The 23600-nt window shown below is 41.1% G+C and overlaps 2 protein-coding genes and 1 long non-coding RNA gene across 8 annotated transcripts in view; 2 read left to right on the top strand and 1 right to left on the bottom strand.

Moving 5' to 3' along the window:
- gapvd1 (GTPase activating protein and VPS9 domains 1) overlaps nucleotides 1-11893 on the bottom strand; it is a 38209-nt gene extending 26316 nt beyond the window's left edge. For all 5 annotated transcript variants that reach the window (XM_080766557.1, XM_080766559.1, XM_080766558.1 and 2 more), the window contains exons 1-7: nucleotides 11754-11893; nucleotides 5329-5547; nucleotides 4084-4351; nucleotides 3350-3922; nucleotides 2995-3078; nucleotides 2739-2873; nucleotides 457-652 (exon numbers count right to left, since the gene is read on the bottom strand). In XM_080766557.1, coding sequence (XP_080622683.1) covers nucleotides 457-652; nucleotides 2739-2873; nucleotides 2995-3078; nucleotides 3350-3922; nucleotides 4084-4351; nucleotides 5329-5513 — 1441 coding nt within the window. In that variant the 5' untranslated portion in view covers nucleotides 5514-5547; nucleotides 11754-11893. The remainder of the gene's footprint in view (nucleotides 1-456; nucleotides 653-2738; nucleotides 2874-2994; nucleotides 3079-3349; nucleotides 3923-4083; nucleotides 4352-5328; nucleotides 5548-11753) is intronic.
- A 5648-nt stretch (nucleotides 11894-17541) lies between these two features.
- LOC308317201 (uncharacterized protein) lies at nucleotides 17542-19872 on the top strand. Of its 2 annotated transcripts, XM_080766057.1 has the most exons (5): nucleotides 17542-18341; nucleotides 18508-18596; nucleotides 19003-19066; nucleotides 19336-19437; nucleotides 19840-19872. In XM_080766057.1, the coding sequence occupies exons 1-4, from the start codon at nucleotides 18228-18230 to the stop codon at nucleotides 19429-19431; spliced, it is 363 nt and encodes a 120-aa protein (XP_080622183.1). In that variant the 5' UTR covers nucleotides 17542-18227; the 3' UTR covers nucleotides 19432-19437; nucleotides 19840-19872. The 2 variants fall into 2 exon arrangements, 1 of the variants encoding a protein (XP_080622183.1); XR_013964232.1 differs by lacking the exon at nucleotides 19840-19872 and having other exon boundaries at nucleotides 17544-18339; nucleotides 18505-18596; nucleotides 19336-19388.
- Nucleotides 19873-20841: 969 nt separating this feature from the next.
- LOC308317208 lies at nucleotides 20842-23086 on the top strand. The gene is made up of 4 exons (XR_013964236.1): nucleotides 20842-20884; nucleotides 21111-21207; nucleotides 21649-21735; nucleotides 22909-23086. It is a non-coding gene; the product is annotated as an uncharacterized lncRNA (long non-coding RNA).
- Nucleotides 23087-23600: the final 514 nt, after the last annotated feature.

Below are 23600 nucleotides of genomic sequence, written 5' to 3'. Positions count from 1 at the left end.
GGAGTTGCTGCTGCGTCATTTGTCTTAGAAATGCTAATGACGGTAGTCTATGCATCTTTCCATCCATTCCAATTAAAGTGAGTTCATTTATATTTGGTAATTTAATTGGTTGTCATTTCTGTAATTGAGCTCCAATCCAGGCCATGCTAATTATCTTTATAACAAGCTGAGAAGAAGCTCATTAGCTTCCTGCAAAACAAGAGCCTATCAGTAGCCATCACCGCTCGGCTCAACTTGTTTATTTTATTCCTCATTAGAGGAAATATATAACAGTTCTGGTTTCTGCTTCTAGTTGCACATTCTATAATCAGCAACGTACACACTGGACCTCGAATTCTCACATCCGGAAATATTACAGAGAATTTGCATCACATCCAGAACATTAATAATGCATTGTGAGAGCCCAAGTGTCTAGAAAACGTGAAATAACCACTTGAGAAGATGTGTAGAGCTAACCTATGGGCAGTCTGTTCTTTTTGTTGGCCGGGGTGGTTGCGGGGGAGAGCTGGGGCGTGTTGGATGGTGTGAGTTCCAAGCTGTTGCTCTTCACGTCTCGGGACTGGGGCACATTGGCAAGCTGGGTCTCCAACATCATGTGCTCCTCCTCCCGAAGGTGGTCTCCTGACGCCATGACACCACGCACAAAGTCCACCTGAACAAGGGACGTGGAAGACATGAGTTTATATTTCATCACATGACCCTTCGGTCGCATGACACTTTTCACTCAAATGATGGTGCTATATGTCAAGTGCAAAGGTCATGCGATTTAAAAAAAAAAAGGCTTCCAAGATCTTTTCACTGCCTCTGTCACATTTACAGCTCATCAATTATGGGAAGTCAACAGCAGTCTTGATGCATGTGGGGTTATAAACACGGGTCCCCTGGTCACAGCCAACGTGTTTCCTGTAGGCGGAGACGACATATCTGCGGTGTACACAGTCAGCTCTTCTACTACATTGAATGGTAGAGTGACTGATGTTAGTCTGCTCAAACGTTACTCTTTTACCTGCTTTTTACGAACACTAACTTTGCAAAGATGACCAAAACATCGGGATGAACCGGTGTAGTTATGGTTTTAGGTATGGTACGGTCCAACAGAGGGGCAAAATTCAACTTTGGAGAGAAACGGAATGTCAAAATAATATACCGCGGTGGCTGAGACCAGAGCCATAGAGTAATGCCTGAGACGAAGCAGTGAACGGTCTTACCCAATACCCAATACTGTTGTATGAACACAAGGCTGCTGTACTTTATACCTCATACTAAGCATTTAAAGTATGAGGTATAAAGTACAGCAGCCTTGTATCTTGACATTCTGTTTCTCTCCAAAGTTTAATTTTGCCACTACTGTTGGAGCAGCCATAAACTACACAGGTTCATCCCGATGTTCTGGGCATCTTTGCAAAGTTAATGTTTGTAAAAAGCAGGTAAAAGAGTAACGTTTGAGTTAACATCAGTCACTCTACCATTCAATGTAGTAGAAGAGCCGACTGTGTACATGTACAGCGCAGATATGTGGTCTCCGCCTACAGGAAACACGTTGGCTGTGACCAGGGGACCCGTCTCTGAATGTGTCTATAGTCTCTCTTTCTAGACAAACAAGTTTAGACACGACCAGCTCCTACTCTGTAGCAGTAGAACTGGTTTGTCACTGATTTAAGATGTGATTGGATATGCTTGAGTTACCTTGAAGCCACAAATATTTGGAACCATTTGATCTTTCTATATACAGTACACACCCTGTCTACAATTCCAACCACTGCAGATGTTGGCATGTACATGTAGCACAAGATATTGAAACTGCAATTGGAACTTATTTTAACAAATCTATATGGTACATTACAACATACATTAATGCAATATAATAACTAACGCATCTGTAGTGGTTGGAGGCGGTCTCCATACTCTTCCATTGAGAAATATCAGGTAGGAGAGGACTGGTTGAAATCTAGTACTGCCTTAAGCTGATGAGCACAATATTTGGATGTTTGGAATGGACCTGGGCTCCAATCTCCAGTAGGACATAAAACTACGGATTGCAGAATTAATGTCAGATTCTAAGCATTATATCAACGGGGCTCTCCATTCTGTCAGTGTGACCTAGCTGTGAAAACTAAAACTTTTCACATACAGTAGAAGTATGTTTGGCACAGTATAGAAAAGGGGGAGGGGGCTGTTTCAACATATAACTGAAAATAAACATTCAAGTAGCTATTTTACTTGAGTAATTCCAAAATGTCCAATACTTTTACTTCTACTGCACTACATCTCAGGCAAATATTGTACTTTTTCTCCACTACACTACACTACACAATATTTTGAAGCTTACAATGCTTAGCGATGCGACGCATTGTGAGCTTGTAGATCTGCTTTTTGTTTTTTTATTTAGATTTTAGGGTATACTTACAATATATGTGACACACCCATAAAAAACATACCAAAGGAAAATAATATGCCTACATATAAATGTCATATAATCGTAGATCTGCTATTTTCAAAACATTTGAAAACTTGAAATGGGACATTCTGCATAATGAGTACTTTTACTTTTCGTACTGCAAGTACATTTTTATGCCTGTACTTTTACTCAAGTACATTTTAAATTCCTGACTTATTCCGGAGCATTTCTGTAGTGCAGTATTGATACTTTTACTGAAGTAAAACAACAGAGTACTTTTTCCACCACTGCTAGTATTGTATTTGTTTCCAAGTGCTAAACAGCAGAGTGTGTCACCTACCAGATAAAGCAGCTGATTATGTGACATATACACCACAGTCCTGCTGAGGCCTTCAAGTAAGTTCATCGACGACATGGGCGGAGTCTCCACAGCTCTCCCACCAATCACCACGTCCAAAAAGGCTGCTACACAACTCTGGAGACACAACCCACAAGGACAACATACTGAAAGGAGTTGTCAATATCATGCATAATTACAAACACTGAACGGGTTCAATATTTTAAACAGAAGGACATTTTTTATGCGTAGTGCTCACTTTATCAAATTTGGACAAATTGCTTTTCCTCCTGGGGTCTCCGTCATCATCAGCCATTGCCAACTGTTGCAGAAGTTGCCCAACCTATAAGACAAAAGGAATAGTGTATTGGACATCTTGCATTTCATTTGCAATTGTATTCAATTCAATTTAGGCAGCAACAGAAGTATACATTAGAGGTTAAATTATCCATTCATATCTGTACTCAAAGGACAACACATTATTATTGAAGACACATGTTCCTGTGTTGCCCTGCCCTGTTTTTGCCTCTGTGATTAAAGTTATTTAATAACTTATTCCATGACAAAGGAGGCCGTGTGCATTAACGTGTCATGCAGTCGCTCCCGCAACAGACCTGCATGAGGTTGAAGCGGGCCACTTCGTTGATGGGGGCGTCTGAGATGATCCCGTACTGCTCAGGGTTGACTATAGCCGGGCAGATGAAGCACGTCAGCAGGAGGTCCGTGCACATGGTGCGGACCTCGCCCACCTCCAGGCTCTCTACACACGACAGAGTCTTGTACATCTGCGACACGATCCAGCGCAGGCTGTGAGGAAAGCAATAGGTGTTCTGCTTCAGGTAGCCGATGAACTTGTTGACGAGGGTTACGAGCTTGGCCTCGTTGGCCTCCACGGCCGCCTGCACCCACTGCCTGTAGGCGTCGGAGCCCTTCTCCCCGTAGCGAGCCTGCTGGGCCGGCGTGAGGCGCTCGGTGACCTTGGACGGGTCCGTCTCCAGGTGGTCCTCGTCCTCCACCAGCAGCTGCATGATGGGCTCGTGGAGGGTGGCGGTGAGGAAGAGCTTGGCCGAGTACAGGCCCTCGGAGAAAAGCTTGAACAGGATGCTAAAGGCACAGGTCCCGCGCCGCAGCAGACGCCGAGGGTTGTCGCTCTCCTTCAGCTCAAACTCAATCAGATACCGCAGCACCTAGAAACGGACGGAAAACGCACACATCAGGCTAAGACGACACAGAATCCAGCAGGATGACACATTTCCAACTTCAAAAAGTGTTAGACGCGCCTCGCATCGACTTAGGTAATGTTTGTCAAACGAAAAAAAGCGTAGTGAGCAGTAAGCAGGGTCCTCACCTGTAGCAGGTAGCTCTCATCCTCTTGCATAATACAGTTACCATAGAGTGATGTGAACACTGTATGGATGACACCCTGGGTGTGCTCCTGGTTCAACCTCTCTCCGGCAACCAGGCAGGATGCCACGAGTCTGGGGTTCTCCCTCAACCTAGCCAGGAACTCGCCATATATGCTCTCCTGGAAGCCCAGAGTCTTGTAGCCATCAATAAACTGTGTGTCCTCCAGAACTTTCGCATGTTGGCAGCATTCAGCAGGAGAAGCTTCCGCACTGTTAGTATAAGGATGTTACATTATTATTGGAGAATAAGGCTCAGCACAGCCCTAGCAGGATGTTTTCACAGAGCTACACAAGGCTCGGCCTGCTGATCTTCAGTTAAACTGACACCACAGTGAACCACATGCTGACTGATCAAAGAGCTCCTTCTGACTCGGCAGCTTTTCTTCAGGACAACTGATCTAAGCTGTGGTCTGGTGCTTCTAGTTTAGATTTAGACCAAGACTTATGCAATTAAAAACATTACATCAGACAGTCACATCAAGTAAATAAGATGTCTTCAGTTTTTGGATGTGAACTTAAGTCCACCATTTTATTAATCACTCCAGAGTGGGTTTGTACTTTCTCTTCCTGACTTTTCTACTTTGTGGATGTGTAATCAACCTGTTAGTTAACAGTTAAAGTCCTTGCAGACTGGACGTGTTTTTCGGAAAACCGGCAGAAAAACGCAGCAGTGAGCAGGGACCTTTAGTGTGTCTACAGCTAAATTAATCTATTGAGTTTAGCTTCCATAAATATAGCGCTTCCATATAGTGCTTTCCTAGTACTCAAATAAATAGGTACAGTTTTACAAGTTAACATGAATATGTAATTGTGAGCTATATCTAATTAGTGACTGATCGGTATTCAGAACACTACAAATATCAATACTGGTATGGTGGATTTCCTCAAAATCTGCTACTACGGTAGTTGTTATATCAAACCAACTTGATTTTTGTCATTCTTGTAGCCCTAATGGATAAAAACTAAATATAACCTTTCTTTAGTAGAATCCTATACTCTTCACTTCAATATGGATAAAAAGCTGTGTCGGTTGTCATAAGGGGTGCCTTATTATCATTCAATGACCATTCCCTTTCCTCTGGTAGTAGACAGAATCTAGCCAAGTTAGGCTAGTTGGTTTGGTCAGTTAGGTTAAGTCACTATGATGACCATCTACTTGTATTACGCAATGTGAACATATGTCAGACCTGGTGAGAATGAGGCGGTCGAGGTTGATCCTCTGCTGCTTGGCGATCCAGGCGGCCCGGTATAGCCTCTCCGCAGTCTTCAGCACATCGCCATTGAGCCGCTGGATCAGCTGCTTTTCAGAGGCCACATACAGTCGCTCCTGCTTCAGGTGGTGGGCCAGAGTGTGGATGTCTGGCTTCACCATCTTCACCAGCTCAGGCAGGCAGAGAGGCAAAGAACTGGAGTACAAGAAGAGACAAAACAGTCAGATGAAGTGGGAACACAGAATGACAGGACCTTATGCAAAACCAGACCAAGGGCTCTAATTTTGTCCATGCTAAACCCCTTATCCCTAAACTACTTTGCCTTTTTTCACTATTTTGAAAAACATTGTTGAATAGATAAAATAGCCTACATCGACACGTTGTGAGCTTGTAGAAACAAAAATGTTTTTCAAAATAGTATAAATAGGGCAAAGTAGTTTAGGGATAAGGGGTTTAGCATGGACAAAAATAGAGTCTTAAGGCCCTGCAAGCAAATCGGTAACCAGAAGGCTCATCCCAAAACACACCGCACACCGGGGCAATTCTTGTATTTGTTTTACGGAGGATAAGATTAGAAATACGTTTAGGGTTAGGTATAGTTCTACTGGGGTTAGATTTTGGCACCATTTTACTGAGGTTAAGTTTAGGAATAAGGTTAGGTTTAGGCATAGTTCACTGATGTTGCGTTTAGGAATAATAAATACCAGGTAGAGAGTAGACTACTTCGAGGACACTATATTTGCACCTGGGCAACTGTGTTTTGGGGCGAGCAGAGCGTTTGGTATTCAGAAAATCAGTAGGGTTAATCCACCAAGGTAACCTAGCCTCACATAGCAGACCAGACCTAAATCTCTCTTCTTTTTTCCATTTTAAGACATTTGTCTGGAAGATCTCCATTGAGAATGGCTGGGGTGTGCAATGTGCATCCCTTATCGGCCGAATGAATACTGGTCCAATTGCCTGCAAAGTTGCTTGAATTGTAATACCAATTGAGCCTTGTCACACCATAATGAGGCCATGGATTTGGTCACTAAAATCAGTAGGGTTTATCCCCAGGGGGCATGAAGGGAATCGGGACACAGGCAATTCCACTGCAATCCAGTCTATATAGTATTAGATATATCTAGTTTGGGACCAAAATTTTGGACACATTGACAGACCAACCTTGCCATCTCTAGAGCCCTGTCACTAGCCTAGTCTATGGAAACAAACAGAAACCAGGACATTTTACCATAGATTTAATCGCCCATGTATTGTATCGTCAAGTCAACCATGTATGGTGATACGTATCGTATCGCTGTTAAAATGTATCGTTACACCCCTAATAGATTAGATTACATACATTTTAAACCAATGCAAAGAATGTGCAGTACAAAGTACCATGGGCACTGGAGATTCAATATAGCAGATTATGTCAATCAAAAAACATAAATGTTAAAAAGTCCCGTTTCCTGTACAGTACAGTGTTTGTACACATTCAGGATTTTAAATGATACATAGAATCCAATCAAACTCATCATCATGATGTCCATGTCCACTTCATACAAGGCACACACACACACTCACACTCTTTCCCAAATATATAGCCAGGACACTCAAAGAAGACTGTTCGCATGAAATTTAAATGATTTCCTGCAGATTTCGGCACACAGAAATGTCTTTGTGGTAGGATAACATGGTACACAAAACCTGGAGTTAGGATACTATCATACTGGGATGTGAATGGGAAGAGATTACAAAACTGCTCCAGTCCACGGTGTCAAAATGATTATAAGAAACAAGACGACAACCATAACGGCATGGCTAATACAACCAGACAGGCTGAACATTTATATCCCTTATAAAAGTGACAATATGTATATTTTTGATTATTATTTTATACTAGGGATCAACCAATTTTCATGGCTGATACCTATTAGTGGTGATCAAAGAGACCATCCATCCATTCATCTTCAACCGCATATCCATAGTCAGACACAAAACAGCATTCTTTAAATGCATTTAAGAATATGTATCAAAACGGGAAAAATACAATTATAAGTGCGGGGAGCTTCTATTTAACATAAATTCTTATAAATTGAACTGAAATTTTAAAGAAAAATACTATACCCTCAAATGTTTGTTCTATCAAATGCAACATTATAATTAGCTCCCACTTAGCATTTCTTATGAACTGAATTAAAAATAAAAAGTAACAAAACAGTTCCTCAATCATTTTTGCAATGATTTCCGATATCGGCACCGATAATCCGCTGTTGCCAATAAACCGTCGATCCCTATTATATTATATACATACTTCTGAATCTAGAGAGTGACACTGCGGGCTGTATTTTGCGTGTCTTAAGTACCAGGTCTTATTCCCTAACTTGAGTAAACTAAAGACCTGGAGGCGTGGTCAATGCTCTTTGGCCACTCAGAATAGCCAAATGGCATTGAACACGCCTCCAGGTCTTTAGTTTACTCAAGTTAGGGAATAAGACCTGGTACTTAAGACACGCAAAATACAGCCCTGCATGCGCAATTGACAGAGTGACGGGCAGCAAAGCTTGTGGCTTATTTCTAACCTATTATGTTTTCAGATACATATTTTAGCGTGAGGATTACGTTTAAAACGAGTAATACCCTACCCTGTCTGGACTCTGGATGTCATCTTGAATGAGATTAAAAACGGAGTAGTTCTGTAATATAATCAACGTCAGCCATGTTTGGAGGAACTTACAGCAATGGGAATCAAACAGGTGAATTAAATCAAGCTTAATTTTTATTCATGCAGGACTCGACACGTCATCACGCTACACAGGTACACAGATATGGTCTAAAAGTATGAAAAACTTATTTTTCATTACACTAGGTCTTTAAAAGCCTTCTTCTGCCCCCTCATTTAAATTGAAAGCGAGATCAATCAGCAGGGAACTCTAAAGCAGAAGAGAAAACAGAAGAGAAACCAGCCAACAGAGGCTGGGTGGGAATGCACAGTTCTCAACCTTCAGAGTTATGCGAGATATGGAGAGCCATCAAATGGAAATGATCAACTATTTATTTTCTACTTCTGGGTCATGAAATGATGCAGCTGAAAATCACAAAGCAATGCTTTGAACTAAGTCGTTTGGTACACTGCCCAGTACCCACTGGCCATTCTTCGGCTTCACACAACATGGAGGCACGCACATGCGTGAGCAGGTGCGCGCACACACATGCGTACACACACACACACACACACACATGCGTGAGCAGCGCACACACACACACACACACACACACGTTTCACTTATACACTGATACAGTAGGTGCTTATATTTCAGAGGTAATGTCCCATTTTCACTTCCCATAACATCACCTTTTGAGAAGATTGCGTGTAGCCTAGTACACACAATTAAAGAGCATAGATGTGTGACACCTGAGCTACAAATATGTAGGGATGGACGATGATATGACATTTCTGGCCGATATCGAAATCCATATCCGATATAATTAATTGTTATGGCCGATAATCGATAAACCAATGTCGATAGGAGAATATTGGGAATGGCCCATATCCCAACATAAACAGCTTGAATGTAGTATTTTATTTAAAAATTATCCAACTTGTTGACCATTTTGAAAGGAAACACTGATACAGTCTGCATCTAGCTGCATCTAGCTACATCTAGCTGCTTCAGCAACATCCGGAATAACATCCAGTCCATCGGTAAAAGTGCTCCGCTGCTATAAATTGCTGGGCGCTATGATTTAATGGATTAAATAACCCTGGGCGTTCGGGCTGTTAAAAGCTTCCGTAGGCCTCAACCATTATATAGACCGAGTATATGTTGGGGTACGTATATATACAGACCTGGGATATGACGCCACCTAGCATCGACGCCCGTATATACGTACCTGGGGGGGGGGGGGGTAGTTAAAAGAGGCCTTCCCAGTAGGTTTGTATTCTGAATCAGTGGTGAGAAGTGGCCTTTTCAATCAAAACATATTAGAGGACCAATCAAATGTGTTAACTCCCTCTGCTGCCAACACTATGGACTCTTTCAACTCCTTTGCCATTATCTGCTCGTCATGTGACTGGGTGGGTTACCTGACATACTTAAAATGAGGCGAATGGGAGCAGCATACAAGTCCAAGACATTTGAAGGTGTGTGTAGGCTAAAACGTAGTGTTTGCTCTTTTAACCATGGGTGCACCACAGTGTTGCCATTTTTTAGGGCAGGACCACGCAAATGCATGTGCGGCCACGCTAGACCGTGTTCCCCTCGATTCATGAGCTGCAATGGCTACTTTGCATGACGGGTTTATAGAGTGCAAATATGTGTCCTCACTCCTCACACTGTCATGGTATATAAGCAACACAGCATCACTGTGCTGCTGCCAGTATCCTATCTGCTGCACGCAACAAGAATGCCTCAGCCACCGTCAAAGAAGATAAAGATACTTCGTTGAGTTCGTTCAAAGCAAACTTTTTAGTTTCAGCTCATATAATTCAAGGCATTCCTTAAGATTTACAATTTGACTAAAATTAATATAAAAACCAAAACATTTATATAAAAACTAGTAATCATTTCCTATACAAACATGTTTCCTACTATTAACAGGCTACACCCGTAAACCTTAAAATAACCGTAATGTGCTTAACGTGCGCATGTCTGAACATGCGGTTCCTCTCATACGACATCAGTAGGGTAAAACTAACCTGTCTTATGACGGTGTGTGCTGTGTGCATGTGACGATTGTGACGCCATTTAAAAAGCGTTCCACTAGTCTGTCTTCAACCACTTAAACCACAGCATTCGTATTCTGGGGGCGGGGGACAACTTTTTAAAATGGCAGATCTACAAGGTCACACAACGTGTGATGTGAGTTTGTAGATCTGCTATTTTTGACATAAAGATTTGGTGTTGAGGGAAAAAAGCAGCCTAAGGTCGGAATGGAAGGTTTAAGTGGTAGAAGTGACATGTTATTAGAAAGTAATCTCTTCAAAGGGGAACAAAAGTGCAGAGAAGACAGTGTTACTTAAAGTTAATATAGGTCACTGTATCATATGCATTTGCATATATATCAGAAATGGCTAAGTTGAAACTTATGGAGCTCAATGATCTCCAAGACATGCTCCTATAAGTAAATGACAACATTACAAACAAAGCAATAAGCACCCCTAGCGATGGTTCGGCTTTCCCTACAAAGGTAAATTATTTTTTTTTAAATAAAATCCAGGTACAAATATTTATGCAATACTCAAAGTGCTGCAGAAAATAGCCAACAATTACATTTGTAGAGAGGGACATGATAACAATGTAGTCTCCAACATGGTGCAATGCAAGCTAGTCTACAGGTATGCGCATGCATAAAGTGAATGGCAAATTGAGTGGCAAAGTGAGTTTAACATTGTTTAACGTCGTTTAATGCAATCAAATAGCCTATGACTTTTCTGTTTGGATGTATGGGCTGTCAAGGCCACTTCTGGGTTTGATGATGATGTCACACGCATACCATATAGTATAGCAGCCAACCAACCAATGAGTAGCACCAACAAGCATTTAAAAAATAATAATAACAATTTAAGAATTGAAAACAGTGGTCCCAAGCTACAACAGAAGCTTTGCTTAGACTAGCACAATATCTGGCAAGAGATGTCAGGAAATATGTGTTTTTTAGTTTGTTTTATGTTTGAGGTGTACCATTATAGTAACGATCATCATCATGTCATCATTTGAAGTTAGCAGAAATACTGTTATAGCATTGTATTTAGGCTTTTTTTGGCTACATCATGCCAGTGTTGTTGGCTTTAAGTAAATGTAATGCGTCTTTGTGTGACTGTGAGCATAAACCATAACACACGCTGCCCCGCCTAAATCAGGAGAGGGGTGCATATGATCCGATGACTTAAAAATAAATAAAAACATTGTGCGGTAGTAACCTATATCGGATACCCCTCATCATCCGTGTTATATAGTTTATTTAAGCACCACCAGTGATGAGTAATTGTATCCATTGTGCCAGGCCAGCCCTTCAGAAGAAATGAGCTGAGTTAACTTAACATTCGCCAGCTAGTGTGGCTGATGTGCTGCTGAGGTGGTTTTAAAACGAATATCTAATCAAACTCAACTGCTACGTCAGATTAACGTTACCATGCATGATGAAGACCACCGAAAATGTTAATAGCACATCTGTGTACGGCCTGTCAACCAAGCTGGGGACGATCGAAAACAAGCGGTGGCTTATGTTGTTTGGGTGATGAGTCAACTGGCTAACCTAACATCACCCTGCTAACGTTAACCAAGCTATAGCTAAGGTTAGCTAGCTTAAAAAAAACAAGGTAAGCTAAAATTGCTACGTTAGCTTGGCTAATGTTACAGACTGCACAGTACTCTGGTGAAGGCCAGCGACGTGTTTTAGTTAATTTAACAACTTACCGAGTATAGCTATGGTCTATTGGCTGTACAGTTTCTTTAAACGCTGCTGATCATCAGATTTCCCAAAGAACAGCTAACTGTTTCCAGTATAGACGATGGTGTTGGTGTATCTCCCTGGCTTCTCTCTGCAGTCAGTGGCGAACACAGAGCTAGCTGTCATTTGCTGTCATCACGAGGAGACCTGCGCAACCCGCATGCGCAATGGCAACATGATACCGCAAAGGCTCACGGTTGTTGTAGTAAACAGACAGGTTGCTTGACGCTTGACGTTGGACGTAAGTGTGTTTGTTTCGTTTGCAAATAATATTAATTCATAATTATATTAATTTGTTTTGGGAGGCAGGTAGACTTTATGGGGAGGAGCCATTAAGCCATATGATTCCTTCCAAACCATTTGAGCCCGAGGCCTACAGTATTGGGAAGGTTATCTCTAAACTCCAGAGCCGACGAGTTCTGATGGTAGCCAGAATTGCGTTGGGGGGGGGGACTGTCGCGGCCGAGCGGAGCAGAGACACAGATTTCAACAGCTCGCACGCAACGCACAAACAAGAAAGGAAAGAAAGAAAGAAAAGTACTTTATTATTTGTTTATTGAACCCTGCGCTCGTCTGTTTTTTGAGACCTTTATTTAGTTTACGTATGGAGCCTGTTCTTGTTTTGTTTGCCCCGTTTATTTTGAAACCATTACACTCACACGACACAAACTCCTACCATAATATCAACCTGTTGCAGTCATTGTGCTGTCAAAACCCCTAATTGGCCTAATTGGCATCAATCATTGGTGTCAATCACTGATCATGAGTAGTCAGCACCTGGTGACAATCACTGATTGGGGCGAGGCACTGAAAACAGGAAGTGTTTGTCCAGTATGAGAGCAGCAGCAGTGGAGAACACAGCATGGAGAGAAGCAGAACAAACTGAAAGACTTTTCATGAACTGAACTGCAAACATTGGAGCTGGGAAGACCGAAACCTCAAGCCATCAAGGGGAATGCCACTGGTGCGTTAATTGTTACTGCATTGAAGTTTATTTTGTTGCTTAAATTTATTATAAAAGTTATTTATGTTTTTGTGCTGCTAGGCAAAATTGAACTGCTATAATTAGCTATAAGTTTGATTTAAGTTGCATATAGGCTTGCTAAGTTGATGTGATGATCTTGAATTGAATTATGGAAGAAATATGAGTTAAAACAACCTGTTTATTTAGATTACCCAAGTGACTAGTGATTCAGTCATGTAGGTTACATTAGTAACTATGGTTATTCGAGTGAAATGAGTGAATTTCAGTTATTGTTTTTGTTTAAGTATGACCTTACATAGTTAATGACAGCTTGTATTTGTTTTTTGTCTTTTTCTCTGTTTAAGGTTTTCAACCTAATGCCTAAATACCTAATACCACCTGGTGACAGCACCTGGTGACAATCACTGATTGGGGCGAGGCACTGAAAACAGGAAGTGTTTGTCCAGTATGAGAGCAGCAGCAGTGGAGAACACAGCATGGAGAGAAGCAGAACAAACTGAAAGACTTTTCATGAACTGAACTGCAAACATTGGAGCTGGGAAGACCGAAACCTCAAGCCATCAAGGGGAATGCCACTGGTGCGTTAATTGTTACTGCATTGAAGTTTATTTTGTTGCTTAAATTTATTATAAAAGTTATTTATGTTTTTGTGCTGCTAGGCCAAATTTAACTGCTATAATTAGCTATAAGTTTGATTTAAGTTGCATATAGGCTTGCTAAGTTGATGTGGTGATCTTGAATTGAATTATGGAAGAAATATGAGTTAAAACAACCTGTTTATTTAGATTACCCAAGTGACTAGTGATTCAGTCATGTAGGTTACATTAGTAACTATGGTTATTCGAGTGAAATGAGTGAATTTCAGTTATTGTTTTTGTTTAAGTATGACCTTACATAGTTAATGACAGCTTGTATTTGTTTTTTGTCTTTTTCTCTGTTTAAGGTTTTCAACCTAATGCCTAAATACCTAATACCACCTGGTGACAGCACCTGGTGACAATCACTGATTGGGGCGAGGCACTGAAAACAGGAAGTGTTTGTCCAGTATGAGAGCAGCAGCAGTGGAGAACACAGCATGGAGAGAAGCAGAACAAACTGAAAGACTTTTCATGAACTGAACTGCAAACATTGGAGCTGGGAAGACCGAAACCTCAAGCCATCAAGGGGAATGCCACTGGTGCGTTAATTGTTACTGCATTGAAGTTTATTTTGTTGCTTAAATTTATTATAAAAGTTATTTATGTTTTTGTGCTGCTAGGCCAAATTTAACTGCTATAATTAGCTATAAGTTTGATTTAAGTTGCATATAGGCTTGCTAAGTTGATGTGATGATCTTGAATTGAATTATGGAAGAAATATGAGTTAAAACAACCTGTTTATTTAGATTACCCAAGTGACTAGTGATTCAGTCATGTAGGTTACATTAGTAACTATGGTTATTTGAGTGAATTTCAGTTATTGTTTTTGTTTAAGTATGACCTTACATAGTTAATGACAGCTTGTATTTGTTTTTTGTCTTTTTCTCTGTTTAAGGTTTTCAACCTAATGCCTAAATACCTAATGCCACCTGGTGACAGCACCTGGTGACAATCACTGATTGGGGCGAGGCACTGAAAACGGGAAGTGTTTGTCCAGTATGAGAGCAGCAGCAGTGGAGAACACAGCATGGAGAGAAGCAGAACAAACTGAAAGACTTTTCATGAACTGAACTGCAAACATTGGAGCTGGGAAGACCGAAACCTCAAGCCATCAAGGGGAATGCCACTGGTGCGTTAATTGTTACTGCATTGAAGTTTATTTTGTTGCTTAAATTTATTATAAAAGTTATTTATGTTTTTGTGCTGCTAGGCCAAATTTAACTGCTATAATTAGCTATAAGTTTGATTTAAGTTGCATATAGGCTTGCTAAGTTGATGTGGTGATCTTGAATTGAATTATGGAAGAAATATGAGTTAAAACAACCTGTTTATTTAGATTACCCAAGTGACTAGTGATTCAGTCATGTAGGTTACATTAGTAACTATGGTTATTCGAGTGAAATGAGTGAATTTCAGTTATTGTTTTTGTTTAAGTATGACCTTACATAGTTAATGACAGCTTGTATTTGTTTTTTGTCTTTTTCTCTGTTTAAGGTTTTCAACCTAATGCCTAAATACCTAATACCACCTGGTGACAGCACCTGGTGACAATCACTGATTGGGGCGAGGCACTGAAAACAGGAAGTGTTTGTCCAGTATGAGAGCAGCAGCAGTGGAGAACACAGCATGGAGAGAAGCAGAACAAACTGAAAGACTTTTCATGAACTGAACTGCAAACATTGGAGCTGGGAAGACCGAAACCTCAAGCCATCAAGGGGAATGCCACTGGTGCGTTAATTGTTACTGCATTGAAGTTTATTTTGTTGCTTAAATTTATTATAAAAGTTATTTATGTTTTTGTGCTGCTAGGCCAAATTTAACTGCTATAATTAGCTATAAGTTTGATTTAAGTTGCATATAGGCTTGCTAAGTTGATGTGATGATCTTGAATTGAATTATGGAAGAAATATGAGTTAAAACAACCTGTTTATTTAGATTACCCAAGTGACTAGTGATTCAGTCATGTAGGTTACATTAGTAACTATGGTTATTCGAGTGAAATGAGTGAATTTCAGTTATTGTTTTTGTTTAAGTATGACCTTACATAGTTAATGACAGCTTGTATTTGTTTTTTGTCTTTTTCTCTGTTTAAGGTTTTCAACCTAATGCCTAAATACCTAATACCACCTGGTGACAGCACCTGGTGACAATCACTGATTGGGGCGAGGCACTGAAAACAGGAAGTGTTTGTCCAGTATGAGAGCAGCAGCAGTGGAGAACACAGCATGGAGAGAAGCAGAACAAACTGAAAGACTTTTCATGAACTGAACTGCAAACATTGGATCTGGAAAGACCGAAACCTCAAGCCATCAAGGGGAATGCCACTGGTGCGTTAATTGTTACTTCATTGAAGTTTATTTTGTTGCTTAAATTTATTATAAAAGTTATTTATGTTTTTGTGCTGCTAGGCCAAATTTAACTGCTATAATTAGCTATAAGTTTGATTTAAGTTGCATATAGGCTTGCTAAGTTGATGTGATGATCTTGAATTGAATTATGGAAGAAATATGAGTTAAAACAACCTGTTTATTTAGATTACCCAAGTGACTAGTGATTCAGTCATGTAGGTTACATTAGTAACTATGGTTATTCGAGTGAAATGAGTGAATTTCAGTTATTGTTTTTGTTTAAGTATGACCTTACATAGTTAATGACAGCTTGTATTTGTTTTTTGTCTTTTTCTCTGTTTAAGGTTTTCAACCTAATGCCTAAATACCTAATACCACCTGGTATAAAAGATTATATGAAAGAAATAAAATATTTAACTGTTTTATATTTTACAATTTTAGTTATAGATGGCAAGTATAATGTTAAGGAATATTTGTCTTATTAGCCAGAGATCCTTTTAAAATGTTTCTATTACTGTGAGTGATATGGTCAGCTTCTGATGTCTTTCTTTCTTTCTAATGTAGATGGAGATGACAGTAGATGCTGCTAGAACACTGAACCTGGTCTCCTGTGTGAACCACCCCATCCTGACAGCTAAGATGTCCATGTGGACATTATGAGTGTTTGTATAGAGAGAAGCATGGCTGAAGAGCTTTGCATATCAGTCGTTTCTTGCTGCTGCCAAAGTCAAATTGTGATATCTGTGGTGTTTAGTTCATGGCCGCTTATGAGATGTAGATGACTGGTGGAATAGCCTTGTGATACATACTGGGTGTGCTCTTTGGTCGTTCACAAAACAAACAAACAAAAGCAGCACAAAATGCCACAAACTCACTAAAAGCTCCACAAAAATCACACAAATCAAGGGATGTCCGACAGTCAGTGTTGGATATTGTCCAACTCCTAATTGCCGATATCAACAGATACCGATATGCAGGCTTTTTCCAGTGGTGGAAACATAACTCAAACTTTTTACTTAAATAAAAGTAGGCAATACTGCAATATAGAAATACTCTGTTACAATTCAACATGTACTCGAGTAAAGGTACAAAGGTTTTGGTATAAAATGTACTTAAAATACCAAAAGTAATTATTAATAATGACTCATGCAAAATGTCTCATCTAAAATGATCTAATCTCTCACAAGCTCACATGTGTCTTATTGTATTGTGAGCTTGTATAGATGTTTTTAATGTAAAAGAATAAAGTAAAATTAAGGGTTAGGGTTATTAATTTTTAATGCCTTATCGGCCGATAATATCGGACATCCCTAACAAAAACATATATCAAACGTGTCAATACATTTCAAAGAATGCCACAAGTGGCACTAAAACTTCACCAATAAATAAAGAAACATCCACATGTTCCATAAATTAAATGCCACAAAGGTTTGCCGAAAAAATGAAGAAATTACAAAAAATACGTTTCTTAAACATCTTCTGCCGTATGTCCATAGAACTTCAGTTCTGTTGCAGCAAGCCAGTACAATGTGTCATTGTCTAGGTCACCTAAGCCACGATCACCATTCGGTGGCCGGTATTTGGGGCAAATGGTCATTACGTGTTCCACAGTCTGTAGTGGATCCTCGCATTCACAGTGGGCACTGTCCGAGATGTCCCACTTCTGCAGGGGAGGTGCTGGCAAAGAACATATTTGGGGTCCTCAATGTATTCCACTGGTCCCTCTGTCTTGCTTTCACCCAGGATGCCTTGGAGGTGTCAGCTGGTGTTGTGTGGAGCAGTTCCTGGGCCTGTGTGGCAAAAGGGCACAGTGACTTGAGGCACGTGTGCTGTGGCAAAGGTCGCCGTGACTTGGTGTGTGTGTGTGTGTGTGTGTGTGTTGTGGCAAAGGGCACCGTGACTTGAGGCACGTGTGCTGTGGTGTCTCTGACGACCTTGTGGAGGAGATGGCTGGGATTCACTCAGCTGTGCCTTCCCGGTGAGGGCCAGCGTGGCTGCTTCTCGTCTGACCTCTGTTGGAGTGATTCCAGCGAGAACAGGCAGGCAGTTTGTTTGGGGTGGCCCATCCGGTGTTGAGGGCAGCATCCAGCTTCTTGACATGAGAGCTACGGCTCCAGACTGGGACACAGTACTCGGGTCGTCTGCATAGCCATACTTCATTGATGTTGTTGCAGGGAGGTCATGGATGTAGCTGTTAGTGTTGAACAGCAGTTACTGGTGTGGAACCGAAAAGCTTCACAAACATGCCAAAAAATTCTAGTTTTGAACCTTTTTAATCTAGTTTATTTTCAAATAAATTTGTTTTTACTGTTTTGTGAAGCAACTTTGGGTACCTTGAAAAGTGCTATATAAATTGTATGTATTATAAAAAAACAGACACACAGCAATTGTCGCCACACAGACATCACAAATTCCTATTGGCAGCAACAAGTGAGTGATGTGCAAAGCCATTCATAGACTATAACCACCATGTCTTCATTCCAGATGCTGCGAGGCTCAACCGGAGCCCCTACAGGTGGACATCTGCAGTTCTCGCTGTCCATGGATGAATCTGCATGGGGGGCTCTGAAGGCGGCTCAAAGTAAGAAACCACTTAGACTTTTCTATTACTGCGAGTGGTATGGTCTGCTTCTGTTTTAAATGTTCTCTATACATTTTGTGTATGATGTGAAAGGACACAATGTACATATATCTGGCTCTTGGTCACTTAAATTAATCGTTCGTTCGTTCGTTCTTTCTTTCTTAGGGTGGATGGGTCGTGGTAGACGTCGTGGAAGGACAGAGATCCGTTCCAAAGCTTCCCTCCCGGGCGTTTCCTCTGAGGACTTCTGATGAGCTGTGAGTAGGAATATTTCTTGTTGGGATGGATATCTGTTGTACTGTTATGGTACGAAGTATAGCATGGCAGTATGATTCCTCCTAGTGGCACTGGTTGAATGTCTGTCAGCTCTCCAAGCTAATCAAAGTCTTAATGACACTTTTTTTTTAACCACTTCAACCCCAGCATCTCTATTCTGGGGGGAGCGTTCAGCCAAATTAGCAGATCTACAAGCTCACACCGCATTGCGACGTGTTGTGAGCTTGTAGATCTGCTATGTTTGGCAAATCAATTTGTGTAGAGTGAAATCGGAGCATATACCAAATGCTCTCTTTAAAGGTCTGTTTTATCAAATCTATAGAGGGTTTAAGTGGTTCTGAATATGCAGCTCAACAAAAGCTAATGTAGTCTTTATTTCTTTCTTAGGACGGAGATCTGTGTAGATGCCGGAGGACTTCGGACCTGGGCCTGCCCGGTGAGGAACCGCACAGTAAGAACCGGCCTTTCACGATTATGAGGTTTCTTTTTACTGGACGATTATTGTCGCTCTAATAAATTGCAATTAAATATTTAAGTGTGGCCCGGACGGTTAGCTCAACTGTCTGGGCACCTATGCTGCCAAGCCAGCCGGACGGCGTGCTGCGGGTTCGACTCCCGACGGCCACTGCTGGACAGGGTACACGCACACACACACACATGCACACACAGAGCAAAGCTAATTTGGTGTGTTTTTTTTTTTTTCTTTTCTTTCTTTGTTAGAATGGAGATATCGATAGACGAGCTGATGTTCCCGGACAGAGATCCGTTCCAAAGCTCCCCCCCCGCCCCCCCGGGGGCTTCCTCAGAGGACTCTGATGAGCTGTGAGTAGGAATAGTTCTTTCTTGTTTCTGAGGATGGATAACTGCTTTTGTACTGTTATGGCACGAAGAATGGCATCATTTACTACAGTCCAAATGTTTTAAATATTTTATGATAAATCTAAATGACTCTGCACAATAGTTTGAGAGTCAATATCTCATCTGCTTTTAGAAGCACTTGAATAAAAAATGACAAAAGATGTTGAGGACTGTACATGTGTTGATGCCTCCTAGTGGTACTGTGGTTGAATGTCTGTCAGCCTTCCAAGCTAATCAAAGTCTTAAAACCCCAGCATCCCTATTCTGGGGGGAGCGTTCAGCAAAAAATAGCAGATCTACAAGCTCACACCGCGTTGCAACGTGTTGTGAGCTTGTAGAGCTAATGCTTTCTTCTTTCTCTCTCAGGATGGAAATGGCAGACGCAGCTGAAGCCTCTAGAGATCTGCAGGTCTGTCCATGGATGGATGGGAGGACGGAGATCTGGGTAGACATCGCTGGAACGCCACTGCTGGACAGGGTACACGCACACACACACACACACACACGCACACACAGAGCAAAGCTAATTTGGTGTGTTTTTTTTCTTTTCTTTCTTTGTTAGAATGGAGATATCGATAGACGAGCTGATGTTCCCGGACAGAGATCCGTTCCAAATCCCCCCCCCCCCCTCCCCGGGGGCTTCCTCAGAGGACTCTGATGAGCTGTGAGTAGGAATAGTTATGGCTTGTTTCTGAGGATGGATAACTGCTTTTGTACTGTTATGGCACGAAGAATGGCATCATTTACTACAGTCATCCAAATGTTTTAAATATTTTATGATAAATCTAAATGACAAATAATAAATGCACAATAGTTTGAGAGTCAATATCTCATCTGCTTTTAGAAGCACTTGAATAAAAAATGACAAAAGATGTTGAGGACTGTACATGTGTTGATGCCTCCTAGTGGCACTGTGGTTGAATGTCTGTCAGCCTTCCAAGCTAATCAAAGTCTTAATGACACTACCACTTCAACCCCAGCATCCCTATTCTGAGGGAGCGTTCAGCAAAAATAGCAGATCTACAAGCTCACACCGCGTTGCAACGTTTTGTGAGCTTGTAGAGCTAATGCTTTCTTCTTTCTCTCTCAGGATGGAAATGGCAGTAGACGCAGCTGGAGCCTCTAGAGATCTGCAGGTCTGTCCATGGATGGATGGGAGGACGGAGATCTGGGTAGACGCTGGAGGACTTCGGACCTTGGCCTGGATGGATGGGAGGACAGAGGACGGAGATCTGGGTAGACGCTGGAGGACTTCCGACCTGGGCCTGGATGGGAGGACAGAGGACGGAGATCTGTGTAGACGCTGGAGGACTTCGGACCTGGGCCTGGATGGATGGGAGGACAGAGGGCGGAGATCTGGGTAGACTCTGGAGGACTTCGGAGAGGAACTCAACATATACGAACCGCTTCGGTGAGGAACTCGACAGTACGAACCGCTTTAGGGTTGGGGCTTTTTTATAGGCTTTATAGTAAAAAGCCAATAATCGTCCGTTGCCGATAATCGGTCAATCCCTATTCTTAAACGTTACTCTAAGTGCATGTGTATGTTGTGACAGGACACACACCCACACACACAGCAAAGCTAATTTGGGGTGCGTGTGTGTGTGTCTGTCTGTCTGTCTTTCGTTCTTTGTTAGAATGGAGATCTCAGCCGATGCCCGAGATCCGAAGCTTTCCCTGGGTGTTTCCGCTGAGGACTTCTGGGTCGCTGGGAGGCTCGGATGGAGCTGGAAGGTTCGGTAGACATCACTGGAACCCGTTTAGGCCTGTCGGAATTTGAGGTTTTATAATGGCCGATTTAATTGTTTCTCAAATAAATTACTAGTAACAATTTAATTGCGTCATAACATAACATTCTAAATAAAACTTTGGCTTTTGTAGGCTTTGTAAACCAAAAGCTGCACATGGCATAATTCAACAACTTTATACACTAAAAGAGAAGAAAATTACAAAGTGACACGTTTAGAGCTTGTAGATCGGTTGCTTCCATTATTTCTTTAAAATGTTTGACAATATATGAACATTTTCAACATGGAGACGATTATGACTAATCTCTAAAAAAAGTATCTCAAATACTTGGCGATTAGGTAATTGTGACAGGCCTAAATCCTTCTAGTTGTGTTTTTTTATATCATGTTCTGTAATCAGTTGGGGTTGACTATAGACTTTTTTTAGGAACAAGATCATCATGCCGGTGAAGAGCACGTTTCTAGCCGATGGAGCAACTATTTCTGATCACCTTTGGAGTTACATCACAGCAAGGTAACTATACAACACACGCACACACACTATGATCATGACATGACATCAGCTTGTGACTGCAACTTGTTCCTGTTCGCAGATGACTCGGCACTGCTCGTCTCGGACAGGAACAAACTGCAGGTTGAAAAGGCCCTCAGCTCTGAACTCGGTAGAATCTGCACCTGGCTCGCTGATAACAAACTATCTTTACACCTGGGAAAAACTGAATCCATTCTCTTTGGATCTAATAGTAATCTCAGCAAGGCAAATGGCTTCTTGGTTAGAGTTGGTGACAATGTTATCACACGTAAAGATGAAATTACCTACCTAGGTTCCATCCTGGAGGCTAATCTTTCCGGTGATAAAATGGCCACCAACGTAATCAAAAAAGTCAACCAAAGAACAAGATTCCTTTACAGGATCTCCTCACTGGTCAACAAAAACACCTTGAAGACCTTAACAGGAGCCCTCGTACAAGGTTTCTTTGACTATGCATGCACCTCCTGGTACCACAGCACCTCAAAGGCCCTTAAAACTAGGCTCCAGACCTCCCAAAACAAACTGGTCAGGCTCCTACTTGGCCTCACCCCCCAAACCTACCTCACTCCTGCCCACTTTGACAGGCTGGAATGGCTTAGGGTCGACGACAGAGTACAGCATCTTGCAATGGGTCTGGTCCACAAGATTCGATACACCACCAAGATACCCATGTACCTGTCTAGATACTTCCTTTATGTTAACGAAGTCCACACCCACAACACCAGAGGGAGTGCAACGAACCATGTACAACCCAGATTCGGCACAAACTAGGGACTAAATTATTTTCACTCCTATGCCACCAAAATGTGGAACGCCCTACCAACAGTCATTAAGACATGTGAATCCCTTGACTCCCTTTTTCCCCTCACTGTATACGTTTATTTTCCCTTTTTACCTCCTATGATGAATTCCTGTTCTGTTCTTTGACTATATAGAAGTGTCTTTGTACGTCTCTAAATGTTTTGAAGAATTGAACATGGTGGACCCTCTTGTAAACGAGTGTAATGCTTAATTGGGTCGTCCACTTGCAGTTAACAGTCTTTGTATTGAGTTTGTGCTTGACATGTACTGTAATTCTGCAAACTGTTAATAAATATTTCAATCAATATTGTTTTATGAACAAAGTAGTAATGAGCATTTCTTTCTTTTCTTTAGGACGTTGCTGGTCTCCTGTGTGGCTCCATCTGGAGGTCACCAGGGTTCTGAGTCACTCAGATCCTGACTGGTAGTGGTGATATGTAGATGTGATCAATCAGGGCTCTAAACAATAAAATAATAAACCAATATAAATAACTAGATAATAATATAAATAAATGGATAAAACGAACGATAAAAAAATAGATTATAATAAAATAAAAGTAAATTAAAATAGTAAAATAAAAGTAAATTAAAATTAGTAATAGCATAGTAATGGATAAAATAAATATTAGTAATATAGATAATACATAAAACAAATACTATTTGTAATGCATGAAGTAAAATTAGTAATAACATAGTAATACATCAAATAAATACAATTAGTAATATAGTTATACATAAAATTAGTAATAACATAGTAATATATAAAATACAATTGATACATAAAATAAATTCAATTACTTTGTTATAGAATGACTTAAAAAAACAAACAAAAAATATCAATCACATCTACATATCACAACCAGGCTATATTGCCAGCAGGCAGGTGGACTGTAGACTCACTACAGCTGTTGCGTGGCTAGTCTGCTATCCGCGAACGTCTCCACGCTGGTTTCCTAAATGAGGGATATAAGTGCTGTTGGCACTCTGGACTCTGAATTCTGCGATCATGTGCTTCAGAAGAATGATGCTGCGTCACCTGTGCGGTG

This window comes from Protomyctophum bolini (assembly GCF_963924005.1).
Source record: "Protomyctophum bolini genome assembly, chromosome: 6".
NCBI classification, from domain to species: domain Eukaryota; kingdom Metazoa; phylum Chordata; class Actinopteri; order Myctophiformes; family Myctophidae; genus Protomyctophum; species Protomyctophum bolini.
The sequence above is the reverse complement of the archived record's forward strand: the minus strand, read 5'-3'. Positions and strand labels throughout refer to the sequence as shown.